The sequence below is a fragment of the Pantherophis guttatus genome, chromosome 1 (genome assembly GCF_059756535.1).
Source record: "Pantherophis guttatus breed Tessera chromosome 1, ASM5975653v1, whole genome shotgun sequence".
Taxonomy (NCBI): Eukaryota; Metazoa; Chordata; class Lepidosauria; order Squamata; family Colubridae; genus Pantherophis; species Pantherophis guttatus.
In genome coordinates, this window is record NC_142063.1 from 126,168,315 (window position 1) to 126,188,862 (window position 20,548).

Below are 20,548 nucleotides of genomic sequence, written 5' to 3' on the forward strand. Positions count from 1 at the left end.
TAAAATACAAGTTTGTGAGGTAAATTAATATTAAATGCATATTCAGTGTCATAGAATCCATACAGTGGTGGGTTTCAAAATTTTTTACTACCAGTTCTGTGGGCATGACTTGGTGGGCGTGGCATGGCTTGGTGGGTGTGGCTTGGTGGGCGTGGCAGGGGAAGGATACTGTAAAATCTCCATTCCCACCCCACTCCAGGGGAAGGATACTGTAAAATCCCCATTTCCTCCCGATCAGCTGGGACTTGGGAGGCAGACAATAGATGGGGGCGGGGCCAGTCAGAATTTTTACTACCGGTTCTCCGAACTACTCAAAATTTCTGCTACCGGTTCTCCAGAACTGGTCAGAACCTGCTGAAATCCACCTCTGAATCCACAGTATTCCTAAACAAAGATGGAGGATTACGTGAGATATTTTAGAGGAAGCTAGTGCTATTTTCTGATCAGACATTTAAGTACATCTTTGACAGAAGAACCATAATACTATCACTAAGACATAACCAATGTTCATTTGGTAGGTGAAGATGGATATATGAGTAATCTTTTTGCATTTAAAGTAGTCTTAAAACTTCCTAAGAGTGAGGACAATTAACCAGTGGAACAGCTTGCTGTTAGAAGTTGTGGGTGCTTCATCACTGGAAGTTTTTAAGAAGAGGCTGGACAGTTACTTGTCTGAAATGGTATAGGGTTTCCTGCTTGAGCAGGGGATTGGACTAGAGTATTTCCAATATTCCTTCCAGCTCTATTGATTGATTAATTGCATTTTCTCTCATTTCTGAGCTGCTAGACATAATTTAAACTGTCAAATATGACATTGGGAAATTGGAATAAAGCCACTTGGATGAGAAAGCCTAGAAAAATAGTACTAAGAATGTTTTCTCCAAAAGAACTTCTCAAAATTGCAAAAAATCTTTAAATTGGTGAAGCAATAAAACAATTTAGTGATATGTTTGTTTATTAATATTGTTACTAGAAATTTCCAAAAAGATCGTTATCAGAATAACTAGACTTATCTTTGACAACTGGGAATAACAAAACATCAATGCAAAGCATAGCTCTAGTTTTATAAATAAATCATCAGCCATATTCCTTGTATTAAAGCCAATCGTCATTTCAGCAAACTAAATACTTCTGTTCATATCCCAGTTTAATTAACACTGTTTACATATGAACTTTATGTTGACAGAATAGATCAGATGATTAAGAAAACCGTTTGCTTTTAATATATAAGCAGCAAAACAGAGCCAAAATCATGACAACAATGACAATTGGGACCGTGATGTCCATCAGTAAGCAAGATAGCTGTAAAACATGACATCATATGATATGTTGCTTTGCAATGGGAATTCTGGAATTTCTGGCTGCAGTCTTTAAGTGAAACACCATGAGTCATTAAGCGAGGATGTCATGTGGTCACCATTTGTGACCTCCTGCTGCCTTCCCCATTGATGTTGCTTGTGGGAAGACAAGAAAGGTCGCAAATGGTGAACATGTGACCACAGGATGCTGCTACAATAAGTGTCACTTTTTCAGCCCTGTTGTAAGTTCGAAGTCACTGACATGTGGTTGTTAAACAAGCACCACCTGGTACTGAATCATGTCAGAGGATTATCTTGTCTTACAGTTTAGAGGGGCGTGGAAACTCAGCCCATCTTTTATCCACTTTTGCCAGTCTAAATAGGGCTAACTCAGAACAGAGTAACACATATTGGCAGAACAAGTTCCCACTGCAGGTAGAAAGTAGAGGATTGGGGGCACATGGAGAAAGTATCTCACTTGCTAAGGAGGCTGATAGGCTTTGATCTCTCTTAGGGGTCCTTCTAATGGAGTTCAAGCCACTTACAATTTGATATAAAGCTTCTTGAAAACATCTCCCTCTGTTTACTAGGTTCATATTCTGGACTCATGTTTTTCATTATGGATACTTTGGTAGTTAAGGAAGCTTTCATGTAGGCAGAAATTGTATATTGATTTTCTCTCTCTTTGGTTTTAGATTGAAGACATGCAGAAAAAGCCATCAGAAGGAATGGCAGCGGTGAGGTGTGGACTGACTTTGAATATTGGGGAGGGGATTTTAGATATAATGCCTCAGTTTAACAGAAATGATTAGCTTCTCTCAGCCAGAGGTTGGGCTTCATCCGTGCATTTTGAGAGACACAAAATATAACTAGGTGGTAGTTTTGTTTGTCGTGGCTATATTCATTGGCATAACACACAACAAGTTGGCACAGTAAGGAAAGAATATCCTTATGTTGTTCAAGTGCAGGCTAGGCCATCATCTACTGGGAATGGTTCATCTGATTCTTATGTTGAATAGAGGATTGGATTCAATGTCTTAGTTGAATGGGCCTTCTAGACTGGCCGCCTATGGTTACAATGGTCAAAGAAGAATCTATAACTTGCTATGCCACAGATCTTAGCAGCATAGCCAGTATGGTGACAGTTATTAAGCACTGCAGTATAATATTTCAAGGACCACACATTTCGAGGGCAGGAAATACAAGGTTGTAATGATTGCCAGGAATGGCTTGAAACAGCTCTGAGTATAAGTGGTGTAAAGTGGTATAAATACATGTATTGATTGGGGTCTGATGGGAAATTCTAAGCCAAATGAGCTGCAGCAAAAGTGTTCACCATCTGAAGTGTTCTGGGAGAAATGGAGGAATACTGTCTCATCCAGACTATAATACAGATGATCCTACCAACTTTCAAACTGAAAACTAGTTTAGAACAGAACATTAGAAATGCTTCTCCGATGTGTTTAGAGACATGAAACCATCTATATTTCTGGAATATATCTATCTCCATGTATCTATTTCTATTTCCAGACATGCATAAGGTACAAGGATGAGGTTTTTTTTTTCCAGAATAGTCTTTTCTGTCAAAAAAAATTTTTTTTATTTTTTTGAAAAAACCTCCCTCTAAAGTTCTGGAAGAATTTCAAGCCTTCTGGAGAAGATATTCAATAAACCAGCCTTACATCTTATAGATAAATTTTGAATATAGAGATGCATTTTTATAGGTTGAACTTGGTTTTATGTTTTGAAAGAAACTATGAACCTGAGGGCTGCAGTTTCTATGCTTTCTCTCTCAGCCTCTTGTTTCTTTCATTCACTAATATGAACAAACAATAAAATTTTATTCAATTTGTTGCAGAACATTCTGGGGGAAAAACTGACACCCTTTCAAATGATATCTAGTTTACTGTACCACCCCCAGCTCTGATTTTGCCACTGAACAGACAAAGTAAGAATTTAGAAGGCCATTTTAAAAACTCCTATCCCATCAAAATAATACACTTTATATGCCAGTCCTAAAGAGTGACAAGTTTGCCATATTGCCAATAAAGTTTCTTTATTCATTCATTTGACTCTGCCGTCTGCCTTGCTTTTAAACTGATTAACCAGATCAACTTTAGTGCAGGCAACTTAGGTTTGGAAAGAATTAATGAAGGAAAGAAGATACCTTTGAGGTTTTAAATAATGGTAGCAACTCAAATCAATGATGTGGAAATTTATCTTCAGTTATTGCAGTAGTATCCTCCCTAGGAGAATATCCTAGTAGCTTTTGATGTTACCTTTTCAATGGAAGAGAAAAAGCGGACAATTCTCAGAGAGCAATACAGCTCACAGATCTTTGTCATCAGACTTTATAAAGATCTAGAGCAGGGCTGTCAAACTCCTGGCCCGCGGGCCAGATTTGTCATGCGCTGGCCACACCCATGCCCAATTTAGTGAAGGGGGGAAATGTCCCGATATGTCACGTGATACTGTCGTGATGAGGTGAGTTTGATGTCAGGGTTCCAAGTAACACCCCCCCAATGAAATAAGACTCCGAGGCTTGAAGTTCCTCAAAGTTCCATTTTATTAGATATTGGCACATCTGGGAAAACCCAAATCTGAAAATTTCCAGGTTTTCCCCACCCAAAGGAAAGTTCAAGTCCCTGCCCAACACCCACAAGTCCAATCGAAGCACTGTCCCAACTGGAGATGCCTCCCAGTTCCAGCCTTCCAGATGCAGGGCAAGATGTCCTTGACTCTCTGAGAAAGGAATGTTATTATGGCTGTATATCACCCTGGCTCCACACAATTCCCCCTTCCCAGTTTTCCACAGTAGTAAATGTGGCAGGCCTGAAGATTCAATGAAAAAGATGGCTTCTAGGCCTGATATTTGACACCCCTAATCTAGAGCAAGGGTATCCAACTTTCACAACTTTAAGATCTTGTTAGCTGGGGAATTCTGGGAGTTGAAGTTCACAAGTCTTAAAGTTGCCAAGGCTGGACACCCCTAGTCTAGAGTCAGTTTTTCTCCAGGATCAGAATGTTATCAGCAAAGGTCCTTCCTTGACCAATGACAACAAAAGGCTTCCCAAAAGCATTTCCTGGGCATACCAAAGATTTACAGATTCTCTGTGTAATTTATTTGTGTTTAACATTATTGAGAAGACAATAACTGGGAGGAAATAAATATGATCAAGCAGGGCTTGGAGGAGGGGAAAGAGAAAGAGAGGATAATTTTATTCTCTATCTCTCTTCTTTTGGAAGATACCCAGCAGTTTTTTTGGATTTTTGGAAATCTGATCTTGAAGTTTAGTTATCTATCTCAAAAGCCAAAACTGATCTAGGGAGCCATTGTCTGAATAAATAAATGCATAAACCTTGCTTAATCCATATTTTCTTTCCATTGTTAGTCTTGACATCATTATTCTAAAATCCAACATCCACTTATGAATTATCAGAGATTTCACTGTGCTACAAAATAAAACAATATCTGATCTTTAGAAATGGGCAGTTCCAATTACTGTGTTTCCCTGAAAATAAGACCCTGTCTTATATTTTTTTGAACCCCGAAATAAGCACTTGGCCTTATTTTCGGGGAGTTATTTTGGGGCACATGGAGCAAGATGGGGCTCCTCTTGCCATCTTACCTGATTTCCAGCTCTGTCTCCCTAACCCTAACCAGAGGAAATGGCAGGGACCGGCTGTGCATGCATTTAAATATTTTCGGGGAGGGCTTATTGGGGGGGGGTTATTTTTGGAGGGCTTATTTTTGGGAAGGGCTTATTTCAGCACATGCGCTCAAAAGCCCGATCGGGCTTATTATCAGGGGATGTCTTATTTTCAGGCAAACACGGTAGAAGCCATTAAGCTGTTACATTTCTTTTGTTTGTTTGTTTGTTTTGTTTTAATTGCAAAAGGAAGAACTATACCTTTTGCAGGAGCAGAGCAACAATTTGCTATCATTACCCATTTGCTGATGCTTGTTCACTCGTATGGAAAAAGAAGATAACATCATTCTTCTTGAAGAAGGAAGGAAAAAGAGAAAGGGGGGGGGAAGAATTCCATTTTACACAAGGTTCAACAACTAGGTTGAGGCCTTTGTACTTAACCCCACTTTGGAGATTTGGAATCCATAAGAGAAGGCGATGAGAAATTTCATTAAATTCTGCCAGCAAGTGACTCATCGCTCCATTATAACGTACACTGACCAACAACTGATTTATGAGGTCTCTTCTCTTTCCAGGTCTGCTCTCTCTCTATATATGATCCTTTAATTGGCAAAAGGAATAGAATCTATGAACTGGAGAGGAATCTGACATAAGCAGAATTTTCAGGCAGCCTCTCTCTGCTCAGAGATCATGGGAATTGGCTGAGAATTACACCGGAGCACTTTGATGGCCTGTCAGTGCAACAAAATCATTTAATTGCATCTCTGCCATGCCTTCTCCATGCTGTGCTGTCTCAATATGTTGGGTTTCAAGTTTGATAATCCATTGGCCATACTGGATGGGGAATTACAGATTGTAAAGCCCAAATGCATATTGTCTGGAGGGTAATAATTTGGGGAAAGTTACTTTATCAAGTGTGCGTATTACTGCAAAATATAAGTCAGAACTAATAGGAACCTCTCCCACCAATAAACTAAACTTAAAGGGATCAGCTGCTTAGGGTTTAGGATTATACATTCATTACAGATAGTCCTCCACTTACGACCACAATTGAGCCCAAAATTTCTATTGTTAAGTGAGACATTTGTTAAGTGAGTTTTACCGCCTTTCACGACTTTTCTTGCCACAATTGTTAAGTGAATCACTGCAGTTGATAGGTTAGTAACCTGGTTGTTAAGTGAACCTGGCTTCCCCATTGACTTTGCTTGTGAGAAGGTTGCAAAGGATGACCACGTGGCCTTGGGACACAGCAATGGTCATAAATATGAACCAGTTGCCAAGCGTTTGAATTTTGATCACATGACCATGGGGATGTGGCAAAGGTCGTAACTATAAAAAAACAGTCATAAGTCACATATTTCAGTGCCATTGTAACTTTGAACCAGGGGTGGGTTCTACTTACCTTTACTACCAGTTCTCAATGGGATCGTGAGCATGCGCTGGCTTCGCTCGTGCACGCGCCTTGCTTCTGCGCATGCGCAGATCACCTATGATGACATCCAGGGTGGTGGGCAGTGTCTCCCGCTGGTTTTACTACTGGTTCTTGCAAACCGGTCCGAACTGGGGGCAACCCACCACTGCTTTGAACAGTCAGTAAGCGAACTGTTGTAAGTTGAGGACTGGCTGTATTTATTTTTATTTAAATTATTATTAAGCTTCTAGCCTTCCAGTATAGGCAGTTATTTGGGTGGATTCTCAGACTTAATGCTGGATTTATATCAGAAAATTAAATACAATCTGGCATTGCCTGTTCTTTCTCTATTGCCCATGTACTGTTCCACCTACCAGAGCCCATCCGTAGAGAGATTTGAGTTGACATAAGATGAGCTGCTGAAGAAAAGAGATTCCTAGTCATGTCCAAATCCATATTTCAGATGATCTTCCCTTCCCATCCTCAATAAGGAAAGTACTTCCTGCCAAAATTCCATAGAGAACATGACCTTTTTACACATGCATGTTCATATTGCATGCATGCAGACATTCTTTCTCCTGATTAGATACTTTGCTGGTATGCATACTGTTTACGTTTTCAGTATCAGCCTATTATTCAGGAGCTCTCTTTTTTCCCCCTGACTTTTCTCAATGGCTAGATTTTTCAAATTTCTTCATATATATATAATTTTTTATTAAAACTTTTCAACAAGAAGATAAAAGCTAACACAAACTAATAGTAAGGGAGGAAAAAATAAAAAGAAAGAAGTCAAAAGAAAAAGCAAAAAGTGCAAGAATAGAAAAAAGTTGAAGAAAAAATAGAAAAGAAAGCAAAATAAAAGAGTAGCTTCTGATAGTCTTCACAGCAAAGCACAGATATATTTTGACCTCTCTTTCCAAAGTTACATCATATTAGTCTTCTTTCTATTATCTATTCTGTCTAATCATCAAAACCTTATATCCCAAGGTCAATTTTTTTTCAAAAAATCCACAAGAGCTTCCAGTCACCAATAAATGTAGATAATGTCTCTTCTCTAATCTAAGAAGTGAATTATCCATTTCAGCAAAATCTGTCAACTTTGCCAATTCTGTCAAGAGGTTAAGTAGTTATGAGTTCTTAATGTATTGATTAACCTTTCATTCATGCCAACCCTCCCAAAAAATTCTTGGTTTTTTTTTAATCTCAGTTGAGTCTTCTGGTGTTGAATTTAACTCTTAATATCAGGAGAATGGAACTCCTATCTAACAGAGTGAATGTTGATTTAATGATTAGGAAAGAATAATTACATAATGGTTAGAGAAAAGTCATAAAGGAGAATCATGTTTAGTCTTCTCTATCCCTCTCTGTCTCTGTCTGTCTGTCTTTCTTTCTTTCTTTCTCTCTCTCTCTCTCTTTCTCCCCCTCCCCCCTCTCCCTTTCTCTCTCCCTACCTGCCTCTCCCTGCCTCTCTCTCTCTCCCTCCTCCTCCCACTCTCCCCCCTCCCTCTTCTCCCACCCATAGTTTTTCCCCCCCTTAATTAATGTTCTTTTGAATGACAGTACAAACAATTTCCACTTTCTTCCAAGGAAGGACATAATGCTGCACTATCTTAAGGATATATCATACCTATATAAGGACAGGGAAACACTTTTCAGTTTGTGGACTTTCGGTTAGCAATCTTAATTCTCAAAACTGGAGATGTAGATGAATCCCTCTTTAACTGTATGCTTCTGGTCAACTATTGGATGCTTCCTTTTGCTTTATTCCTTTTCTGTCATGATGAAATCAAGTTTATTTACAGGTTCATTAATACCTTGGAATGGGATGTCAGCATCACTCTTGGTGAGGAGAAGTTCACCACTGTTAACAAAAGTTATGGCGTTTCAGATTACAGGATCCTGCCAAGGGGAAGGTGAGTGTGAGAGATTCTGAGAGATAAGAAATAAATAGGAGAAATTATAGACATTGAGACCAATGAAAGGGAGAAGAGTTCATTAGCGGTTTACATCATAAATAGCAGCTCAGTCCAGGCTACAAAAAGCCTGGAAAGAAGAGATTCAAAATGTTCAGAAACTGGTGCCTTAGTGCAGAGGTCTCCAACCTTGGCAACTTTAAGACTTGCAGATTTCAACTCCCAGAGTTCCTTAGCCAGCTGGCTGAAGAATTCTGGGAGTTGAAGTCCACAAGTCTTAAAGTTGCCAGGGTTGGAGACCCCTGCTTTAGTGAACTCTCTAAGAGGACTGAGGGTTTGTACTTCACTTTCCAAAATTACCCTTACCCTTAATCCTTGTATTAAAACTCCTTATTCAAGTCTGTGTATTTCTTGCTTCCTTGTTCATGCCCTGTAAAATGGGACTTGATAGCGGGATTCTATGAAAATTCCCATGAATTTTCCCCGACTCTAATACATATTCTATTTTCTGACTGGTGTTGTATCTTGGACTTTGATTAATACACAACAGAAATGGAGAAACTTCTATTTAAGAGCTTTTTCTTGGAAGCACAGTTCAAGCAAAGCCAAAGTTTGTGGGAATAATCATTCCATTTCTGTAATGTGCTGTGAGAATAACCTTGGGGGACTGGAGGAAGATCCGCAGCCTAGACATCAATCTGAGGAATGAAATCCAAAGGAAATGAATTCAAAGGAGGAATGGAGGTGAAGCTAGTATCTCCAAAGGAACATTCCTTGGTTGTCTGGAAAGTAAAGGCACAGGAGAGAAGTAGTTCTTTCAGACTTGCAAGATTCTGTTACTATAACCTTAGTACTCATGGTTCTGGTTTCTTGTCTGAAAAAGAGCTGACAATTTTTGATATCCTTCTTTCCTTTTCTCTATATCTCAAACATCAGGCTGTAGGAAAGGGACAGATATTTTTTACTACAAGTCTAATTGCTCGCAAAAAGATTTTAAATTCCCCCAAGGCCTGCATGAAGCCAAAGGTTGCTTATTCATGGTAGTGGGGGGGCAGGCAGGGGGGGAAAATCAATTTTCAGATGAATGGAACAATTAAGACAAAAAGAATGTGGCCTTGCCTTGCAAAGTCGAGTTTACAGTGGTCCCTTGTAATTTTTAATTAGAACATTCCCATTGCATCTCTATATGCAAATGTTTATTTTTCTATCTAAGACCATTGTTCTTGTAGATAATAGAAGGACAGGAAGTAACCTGTCTATTATGTTATTTCTTAGGCATGCATTATTTCCTTTCTGAAATGTATAAATATGAGTGTATCTCTTTGTCTGCAGGAGTGTGTCCCTTTTGAAGGAGAACTCCTCCAGTATGTAATGTCTAAGAAAACACAGCAGTGAGCCTTGGTTATTTGCTTATCCTCCGTTTTGATTCCACACTAGACATATTATTTTGGTTCTCCCTGACCATATCTATTTATATTCAGACTCACTTTTATAACTCTTCATGAATGAATGGCTATAGACTCTAGGGAAAGAGAGGCCCGAGAAGAAGCTGTACATTTAATAGATGGCCTTGCTCCACCAAGGCAATAGTCTTCTTTTTACTTGTGCGTTGACCTTGATAAATGCTGGGTAAAGCTAAAATAATTGGGTGGATAATGGGAAGTCTCAAACATCATTTCCCAAAAGTCCTCTTGGTTTTATACATCTGGACTCCCTTTTCTACTTAGCATAATTGCTTGCTAGTTATTACTCAAGATAGATAGTTACCATCTATCTTTCAGGAGGATACTTTTAGCTGGTATCCCCCACCATAATCCTGGGATGTGAGATAGATAGAGACCCTATAGCTCCATGATGGCGAATCTATGGCATGTGTGCCAGAGGTGGCACGCAGCACCCTCTCTGTGGGCATGCGAACCGTCACACCAGTTCAGCTCTGCCATGCTTATGCGTGCATCTCCTGCTGGCCAGCTGGTCTTTGGGTCTCTCCCGCGCATTGTATGTATGTATGTATGTATGTATGTATGTATGTATGTATGTATGTATGTATTTTTCTTCAACCGGGTATTTTCCTCTACCTTCTACGGGGAGGGAATATATGGTAAGGGTGTGGCTAACTAATGAGGATCAACCAGTCCGAAATAGATCTATATTATTTATTTATTTTATTTATTTTATTTTATTCAGCTTATATGCCGCCCTATCTCACAATGGACTCAGGGCGGCTCACAACAATAAAACACAAGCCACAATATAAAATAAAGACCAAAATCTAAAAAATTTAAAATTAACCCTTAAAACCAATTAAAACCGCATCATCAGTCCAGGTCAAGGGATTTGAAAAGCCAAGTTTTTAATTCCCGGCGGAAGGTGCAAAGGTCAGGAGCTAATCGGAGCTCCAAGGGGAGTTGATTCCAGAGGGTGGGTGCACCGACCGAGAAGGCTCTACCCCTGGGGGCCGCCAGCCGCCACTGTCTAGCCGACGGCACCCTGAGTAGGCCCGCTCTATGGGCGCGAACCGGGCGATATTAGCGATATTAGTCTCCCAATAGTCAGCAAAATGCTTCCTTGCTGTCTGAAGAAGCCTAGGATAGTGGATGTGATTTCACTGAGCTATGGCTGCAAACTTGGTTACGTAGGAAAATACCTGGTTGAAGATGTTGCAATATTTTTAGGATCAGACTCAATAATGATAATAAAGATTAGAGGTTTAAATATATCTCTCTTTAATCTTAACAGGCATTCTATATTCACTGAATATTTACAGATAGAAGCAAGGGAAATGGTGAGGGTGGCTCCTTATATATACAAAGGGCGGAGTCAAGGATGGGAGTGGTGAATTATGAATACATTAGGAAACAAAGAATAAGTTAACCCCTGATATCCCATATATACATTATTTACAGGTTAGGGAATAAGGCATTTACATCTGACAAATCCCCCTCTAAATGCCGGTTCGCTATACAACACTAATTACATTCAGATTCAGGACAATATAAGACATATAATTTTGAAGTTAAATATTTGTGCTGCTTAGAAGGTAAAGGCTTCGTTAATATGTCAGCTAATTGTTCAGAGGTATCACAATGCACTGCTTTGATAAATCCATCTTGAGACAATTGTCTCACATGTTTAAACTTTATATCTATATGCCTGGATCTTTGTCCAATGGCATCGGATCTGGATATTTCAATGGCTGCTTTATTATCTTCATGCATAACAAAAGGTAAAGCAGGTTTTTTCCAGACATCTGAAATCAAATCATTAAACCATACAAGGTTATTTGCAGCTTTGGATAAACAAACATATTCCGCTTCTGTGGTTGAAGTGGCTACCAGTTCTTGTTTACCAGTGTACCAGTAAACTGGACAGTTATTTAACAGAAAAATATAACCAGAAGTGCTCTTTCTGCATGATATATCTCCAGCCCAATCCGCATCTGCGTAACAAGTAAGTTTTGGCTCTTTGTCATTACTAGGTTCTAATACTAAACAAAAATCTAATGTACTTTTTAGATACCTTAGGATTCTTTTGACAGCTTCCCAATGATACATAGTTGGTTTACTAACATGTCTTGACAATAGATTGAGAGGTAATGCAATATCTGGTCTGGTCCAATTAGATATATAAAGAAGTGAACCTATGACTGATCTATAGAATGTATTATCTTTAAATTCAGGGGAAGACTCATCATTGTTTCTAAGGAAATCAGTTTGCATGGGAGTGTCACATGGTTTAGCATTGTTTAAATTGCATTTGTTTAGAAGTTCAATAATTTTATCTTTCTGAGTGAGTTTGAATCCCCTTCTAGTTTTGTTAATTTGTACACCAAGGTATTTGTTTACTTTACCTAGAGATTTCAACGAAAAATGTTCGTTTAGCTTATTTACAAAGGTTTCTCTTCTCTCCTTGTTTTTTCCTATATATAAAATATCATCTACATAAATTAACACGAATTCAATGTGATCATCACCTTTTTTTACAAAGAAACAGTTGTCAGCGGTGGTAGCGTTAAAATCCATGGTCTTAAGTACTTTTACCAAACAATCATACCATCTTTTGCCAGATTGTTTTAACCCATATAGACTTTTGTTCAATAGCCAGATTTCATTCTTATTAGTGTATTGACTGTGTGGTGCCCTTACATATATTTCCTTATCTAGTTTCGCGTGTAAGTACGCAGTCTGTATGTCATATTGGAATACATCAAGATTGAGTGCAGATGCCACTACCAGAGCTGTTTTAACACTCTCTGTTCTCACTGTGGGAGAGTATGTGTCAGTATAGTCCTCCGGATATTTTTGTGCATAACCTTGTGCAACTAATCTGGCTTTGTATAGAGTATTGCCTCCTTCTAGATTCTTAATTTTATAGATCCACCTAGTACCTATGATTGTTTTATCTTTAGGTGCGGTCGCAGGTGTGAATACATTTAATCCTTGCAAACTTTCCATCTCTTTTTTCATAGCTAGTTCCCATTTTTCCTTTTCTTCATAAGGGAGTTTTAATACTTCCTCATATGTATTAGGTGTTATTTGTTCACCATCCATATGCATTATATAATCTCTGTATTTACCTGGTATTTGATTTCTATTGTTTCTAATAGCTCTTTCAGGTTTGCTATGGTTGTCATGCAAATATCTTGCTTCCTTTTTTGTTAATGTGTCTGTCTTTATTTTGTGCTGACTATTTGTCCAAGTTTTGGTTTTGTTTGTATTTTTGTTGATATTTTGATTTTCTATTGTTCCTTCCTCACAAGATTTTGTATCTTTGTATTTATCTGGAAATATTTCATTAAGATGTAATTTAGACCAATTTGCTTGTTCATGGAACACAGCTGTTCTGGAGACTATAAATTTGTTATTATTATCAATGAATCTGTATCCTTTGGTGCCTGTTTCATATCCCATAAATCTTAATCTTCTGGATACGTTTTCTCCCTTCCTTCTCAACTGCTTAGGTATATGTACGTCTGCAGTGACTCCAAATATGTGCATGTGTGCTAATTTGGGTTTCCTATTATACATCACCTCATATGGTGTTTTATTCACAATACTGGACCAGGTTCTATTTTGAGTGTAATTTGAATAATGTAAGGCCTCTGACCAAAATTGTTTGCCTAAACCAGCATCCTCTAATGTGCATCTAATCATGGTTTGCAGTGTGGAATTTTTTCTCTCTGCAACCCCATTTTGGAACGCAGAAAATGGACTAGACGTGAAATGTAGCATTCCTCTATCCTTTAACCATTGGGAGAATTCTTTAGACATGAATTCACATCCCCTATCTGTCATAATTTGTTTTATTCTGATATTATGTTGTGTTTCTATGCGTTTGTAGAATTCCTTAAATTTCTGAAAGGTTTGGTTTGATACTATGATACATTGCAGGACATACGCTAGATATTATTAAGAAGAATGCTCTATGATGCAAACAATCTATTTTTAAAGTCCAAGGTCTTCTTGGAGGACTAGTGATAAAGAATAGTAAATTTTCTTTCATAAAGACAACCTGGAGCTGTTGATACCACTCTTGCAAATTAATGCCATCAACTCTAAGTTTTGGGAAGTCACTGGGTAAGTTTCCCACATTATTTTGTCCATTACTTACAACCTGAGGTAGTCCGTGATCTCGCAAGTGCAGGAAATTGCAAAACGGCATAGGGATGCTCGCAACGAGTCTGCGCGGTTCTCTGGCCAGTTCAAGTCTTTCCGGACCGTCTACGTGGTTTCGCACATGCGCGTTGCTCATTTCTTCTTTGGCATCGTCGTGGAAGGTTCTTTCCATTTCAGCTCGTTCGCTCTGCTCCTCTTCAGACGAGTCGGTCTCTGGCTCGGTTTTAGGAGTTCTGATGGTGGCGGCTGTTCTTCTCTTTCTCCTGTGTGCGTTGATATTTGATCCGGTCTGCGGTGTGGGGCGGAATCGGCATGGCTCTCTGGGCTCGGGCGTCGTCGCTCTCGAAGTCAGGATGGGAGCGTGTAGGTCTTGAGGTATCGGCTTGTTCTTTTGCTTCTTCGTTGGCGCTTTGGAGATTTTTAATTTTGGCCCAAATGCAGCAAAAAGCGTCTTCATTGCTGATTTTATTTGGGATTTGGTAAAATCGTCTTCGCTATCTGATTCGGGTTCTTCTGGAGATTTCGAATCTTCCTTTTCACTTTCGTTGTCAGATAACGTTTTTCGCGCCGGAAATTTTGAACTGAGCATTTTGATTGGCTCTGCTTCGCTCCCTTTGGAGGCTTGTTGAAACCAAGATGGCTGCCATTCAAAATTTCGCGCGGCATCACATCTTTTCTTTTTCGTAACGACTTTCTCTGTAGTCATATCACTCACAGTTTTTTGGTCTTTGGGTTTCTCTTTAGCGATGTTTTTCTCTCTCGCTGCTCCGCTGTTCTTCAGCATTTCTTGGAGATTCGCGATGAGACTTTCATCATTCTTCTGACTTTTTAATATCTTTAATATTTCTGACCTGAGTTCGTTATTTTCTATTTCGATTTCCTCCTGGTCATTATTTTCATTTATTAGTTCTTCTTCTTCTGTGGTGTACTCTTCGGATTCTCTCGAAATCGCGTTTGTGGATTCGTTGATTATTTCTTGTTCAGTTTCTATTTCTTTGCTGTAGGCCCTGGTGTTGGGCCTATCTTTCTTAGACATTTTTAATTATTTATTGAGTCAATTAACCATCCTCTGCTACCAGTTTGTTGCAATATTTTTAGGATCAGACTCAATAATGATAATAAAGATTAGAGGTTTAAATATATCTCTCTTTAATCTTAACAGGCATTCTATATTCACTGAATATTTACAGATAGAAGCAAGGGAAATGGTGAGGGTGGCTCCTTATATATACAAAGGGCGGAGTCAAGGATGGGAGTGGTGAATTATGAATACATTAGGAAACAAAGAATAAGTTAACCCCTGATATCCCATATATACATTATTTACAGGTTAGGGAATAAGGCATTTACATCTGACAGAAGAAAAATACACACAAAACCTATGACAAAAGAAGAAAGCATCTATCTATCTATCTATCTATCTATCTATCTATCTATCATCTATCTATCTCAGGGGTGAAATGCTCCCGGTTCAGACCGGATCTCCCGATCCGGTAGCGATGGAGGCGGGTGGTTTGAAGAACCGGTAGCAAAAATCCCTGCCCCCCCCATACTCAGCTGAGCCGCACAATCATCAGAGGCTTTTTTTTTTACTTTTAAAAGCATTTTTTCTACAACCTCTTTGGCCGAAAAAAGTCACCACTGTCCAGGTACACTGTATTAGATAAATGTTCTGTCCTCCAAATAAAACAGCATCTTCATGTCTCTCATTAGAATCATTTTTTTTCTCACATGATTTCCTCCAAATATATCAATTGTTTTACATAATTCAGTCTTTCATTCACAAGTGGAAAAGAAAATTATAAAGATTGGGAGGGGGGGAGAAGAAACTTTATACTACAATTTACTGCTTCTATTTGCCCTACCAAAAGAAAAGATTAGGCTGTACAGGAAAGGATATAGGGTATTCAATTCTTTGCAGGAAGATACAGGGCTAGATTTTCTAGCTGATTATGTTTGTCATTCTAATCATTCTATATCTGAAAAGGGGAAACAAGAGAGATTGTGCTGGGAGAAGCATTAGGAGAGATGCACAGATGTTTGGTAAACAAAGTATATCAGTGGAGGCTACTGATTGTCCTTCAAAAATGTTGCCCAGGGTCATTTATCATTGTTCTTCTCCATTTAGGTCTACTAACTAAAAAGCTCTCTAACTGAACCTAGGACCACTTCCCTGCAAAACAATGAACTACATTCTCTTCCTTTTTCTGAGAGAATATGTGACTGATGTACCTACCCAGCTACTGAATACTCTGCTACATTGATAGGGGACCTGTTACTCTTCCAAAGTTGAATTAAAATTTCCTTCAGTCCCAGACAGTATGTACACTAACCAGTGGACTGGACTAACACTAGAAAATAGAGGATTTTATGTCACCAGGGTACCAGGAAACAATAATGGCAATTTAGAGTACAGTGTAAAATAGATTCTGATCCTAAGGAACTTTGTAGATACTTACTATAGACTGAAAACATGTTCCCAATTATTCATTGATCAGCTTGAAGATATTTTTAATGGCTCCGCCTAGGAGAAGCTAACCAGGAACTACTGTTTTCCTTTCTATATTAAGGTACAACAATGCAAAATTCCAAATGAGAGCAGAAGTATCTGCCCTGAAGCTTGACCTTCTAGATTTTGGAGCTTCATACACAGTTGTCCTAACACAAGTAAGTTGTCTTTTCAATATATATGCCTTTTCTCTTCCTATTCAGTCAGCTACTGAAATAAATCTATTTTGTTTTCTCAAAAAAGCAAAACAAAAAACCATATGGATAAGATTAGACTCCAAACAAATGAGACCTTCATATTACAAGCATTATCCAAAGATTTTTACGCAAATACAACAATTGATATACCAAAAGCTAGGAACTTCTAAGTCCCACAGAAATCAGAATGAAAAAAGCCATATACATACAGTATAATTCTCCTGCTGTCATCAGTAAAAGTTTGGATAAAATTCTAAGCACGTTTTCTTGAGAATGCATCAAATGCAGATCGAGTATGATCATCTGTCATAGACGAGCAAATGTATAGATTCATTGGCTCCAGCCTTATTGTTTTAAATATTTCATTTTATGGCTCAACACTCTCAAAGAGAAATCACAATGATCATTCCCATTGTTATGTTCAGAATATTCTGAGAAAATTCAGATGACATTCATTACTGCATTGCTTTGCCTTCATTTTTTGTTTTCAGCATTGGACGTCTGACAATTTCTACCTCTTGTGCTGCGTCATTGTAAGATCAAATGGATGGGCCCCACAGCAAGCATTGGGATGGCCTGGATGATAGCTTGACCAGGGCCTTTCCAAATGTGGCAGCAACCATGAAAAATATCAATTTATTTGCATTGTGCCTAAACGTGCCCTGCCTTTAATAGGGAAGGTATTCGTTTTTAATCATTTGGTTGCTTTGTTGATTGAACTGAAATATGTGGACTAGAAAAAAGAATGGCATACTGGGGCGATGATCCTTTGTCTAGCTGGGATCAAAACCCACTGACCATAGCACAGGAGGATTATTTTCTGGATAAATATGCACTAGATTGAGTTACAAACCTATCAGTTTATGGAAAAATAAACAGCTTGATGAACAGATGAATGGATAAACACATGGGCGGCTAGATATAATAGTCTCTTTCTTTTAATAGAAAACTCAATTCTGACTTCAAACAGATGAGTATAAAAAAGAGGGAAAGATGAGCAAAGGCTACCTGGCAAAAATTAAACTTCCTCCTAGAAATCTTGTGGGCCTGACAAAGATTGTCCTCTGTCTCTATTTTTTTTCTAACTATTTGATGCTTTATTATTTGTCCTCTAAAGCCTTCTAAACTGCTTCCAACTTCTCAGCAGAGAATTCAAGCCTGGCCAATCTCATCTTCTAAGTTAAAAATCAGCCCCGGTGATTTATTTGAGCACTTATTCATTACTGATAGAACTTACTGTTGAGGTTTGGCAAACAGAACCTTTTATTTCAATAAATGTTTGCCAAGACCACAGAAGCAACCACCAAAACCATGTATAAGACTAGGCAATCTAACATTCTATATGAAGATTATAGATTCAGGATTGAAGCACAATGACTTTTTTAAAAAAATAATCAGGATTTATATGAGCCGTGGTGGCGCAATGGTTAGAATGCAGTACCCCAGACTACTTATGCTGACTGCCGGCCATGGTTAGAATGCAATATTGCAGGCTAACTCACTGCTCGTTTCCAGGAGTTTAATTCTGACTCAGCCTTCCATCCTTCTGAGGTCAGTAAAATGAGGACCCAGATTGTTGGGGGCAATATGTGGACTCTGTAAACAGCTTAGAGAGAGCTGTAAAGTACTGTGAAGCGGTATTTAAGTCTAAGTGCTATTGCTGTTCAGCATTTAAGTTCTTGTACATCATTGTAGAGATGTCAATCACAGTGCTTACATGTGCTTCATTGATTTTGAAAAAGCATTCGATAAAATAATGGAATAGAATAGAATAGAATTTTTTATTGGCCAAGTGTGATTGGACACACAAAGAATTTGTCTTGGTGCCTATGCTCTCAGTGTACATTAAAAAAAAGATACGTTCATCAAGAATCATAAGGTACAACATTTAATGATAGTCATAGGGTACAAATAAGCAATCAGAAAACAATATCAATATAAATCATAAGGATACAAGCAACAAAATTACAGTCATACAGTCATAAATGGAAGGAGATGGGTGGTGGGAACGATGAGAAGATTAATAGTAGTGCAGACTTAGTAAATAGTTTGACAGTGTTGAGGGAATTATTTGTTTAGCAGAGTGATGGCATTTGGGAAAAAACTGTTCTTGTGTCTAGTTGTTTTGGTGTGCAGTGCTCTATAGCGTCATTTTGAGGATAGGAGATGAAACAGTTTATGTCCAAGATGTGAGGGGTCTGTAAATATTTTTTGATTCATGCAGTATACAGGTCCTCAATGGAAGGCAGGTTGGTAGCAATTGTTTTTTCTGCAGTTCTAATTATCCTCTGAAGTCTGTGTCTGTCTTGTTGGGTTGCAGAGCAAGACACAGCAAGCTATTACAAATCCAGAAACAAATGGGACTAGACAAAGACATCCAAATCATAAAGAATTTATATTGACATCAGGTAGCAAATGTGAGACTAGGCCAAAAATATTCAGATGATGCAGAAATACGAAGAGGGGTCAGACAGGGATGTATTCTGCCTCTGCTGTTGTTCAATATCTACTCTGAGTCAATCTTCAACAAAGCAGTAGAAAACATTGATGCTGGCATCAAAGTAAATGGTGTTTGGATCAACAATTTAAGATATGCTGATGATACACTTCTGCTTGCCATGAAGCATGAAGCATGAAGACCTTCAGCTCCTCATCAAAAGAGTCAGAAATATCTGTAAAATATGGCTTGAAGCTTAACACCTCAAAAACCAAGATCATGGTTATCAGCAAACAACCCATTAATTTACCACCAATAACTTTGGAAGGAAGACCATTAGAAAAAGTGGAAAGGATCACGTCTAATTTACATGAAAACTGGGACATAACCACTGAAGTAAAGACAAGGATAGAGAAAGCACGAACAGCATTCTTCAAAATGAAAAAGGTCTTCTGCAGCCATGACATAAGCCTAAATTTGAAAATCAGGATTGTCAGATGTTACATCTTTTCTGTCCTGCTCTATGGAGTAGAGAGTTGGTCTCTGACAGAAAGCCACTTGAAGAGACTAGAAGCATTTGAAATGTGGATTTAAAGGCAGCTGTCACGTATAAGCTAGGTTGACAAAATCAGAAACAAGGAGGTGATAAGCCACCTGGGAAAGACAAGGCAAATAATCAAAACTATTAAAAACCAAAGTTAGAATATTTCGGATATGTGATGTGACCCCCGGAAAAATACGGCATACATCACTTAATCCTCCAGGAAAAGATTGAAGGTAAACGAGATCCAGGCAGAAGAAGAACATCATGCCTTCAAAATCTAAGGGACTGGTTTGGAGAAAACTCAGCAGCACTTTTTCATGCAGCTGTTGATAAAAATAGGATCACCAACATGATCGCCAATGTCCAAGGATGGATATGGCACAAGAAGAAGAGGAAGCTATTGCTATTGCTATTTAGATATTCCAAGTAGACTTGGAACCAAGCCCTACAGTCTATTGTTGATAGCCTATTGTTGGAATCCTAAGTAAATCCACTGATTAACTTCCTATTGAAATTAATCAAAATTTTAAAAGAAAGTCTTGAAATTATGGATTCAAGAAAAGTCTTGACATGAAGACTATCTGTACTTTGAAAAATGACCTTGGGGTTCATTGGAATTTTGTATCTAACAAGAGCATCAAGGAAACATTATTGAATCAACTAAAGAAACCTAAGCCAAATGACGATCAATACAGCCTTGGGGCATCAATTGAATGAAGACATATTTTTTGACTGGCTGGATTCTCCTGTCAATCAATTTCACTTCAGGTTTCCGAAAGCTAGTATTGTGCAAGAGGGAGAAATATTTCTCTATATACACTTTCTATACACAACGCCTTCTCCAATAAACTCAAATCACTCACTTTTATTTCCCCTAAGTTCTGAAGTTCTAAAAGCTTTGTCTTTCATATAGAGAAATAGATCTCTGAAATTGCAAAAATTAGATATTTCATACAGAAATTGTTCCCTTGCTG

The 20,548-nt window shown here is 38.4% G+C and overlaps 1 protein-coding gene across 2 annotated transcripts in view; it reads left to right on the forward strand.

Annotated features, from left to right (window-relative positions):
• SLC15A2 (solute carrier family 15 member 2) overlaps positions 1–20,548 on the forward strand; it is a 96,455-nt gene that overhangs the window by 64,718 nt on the left and 11,189 nt on the right. For both annotated transcript variants that reach the window (XM_034422717.3, XM_087883813.1), the window contains 3 exons: positions 1,994–2,040; positions 8,162–8,272; positions 16,458–16,554. In XM_034422717.3, the coding sequence (XP_034278608.2) occupies positions 1,994–2,040; positions 8,162–8,272; positions 16,458–16,554 (255 nt within the window). The remainder of the gene's footprint in view (positions 1–1,993; positions 2,041–8,161; positions 8,273–16,457; positions 16,555–20,548) is intronic.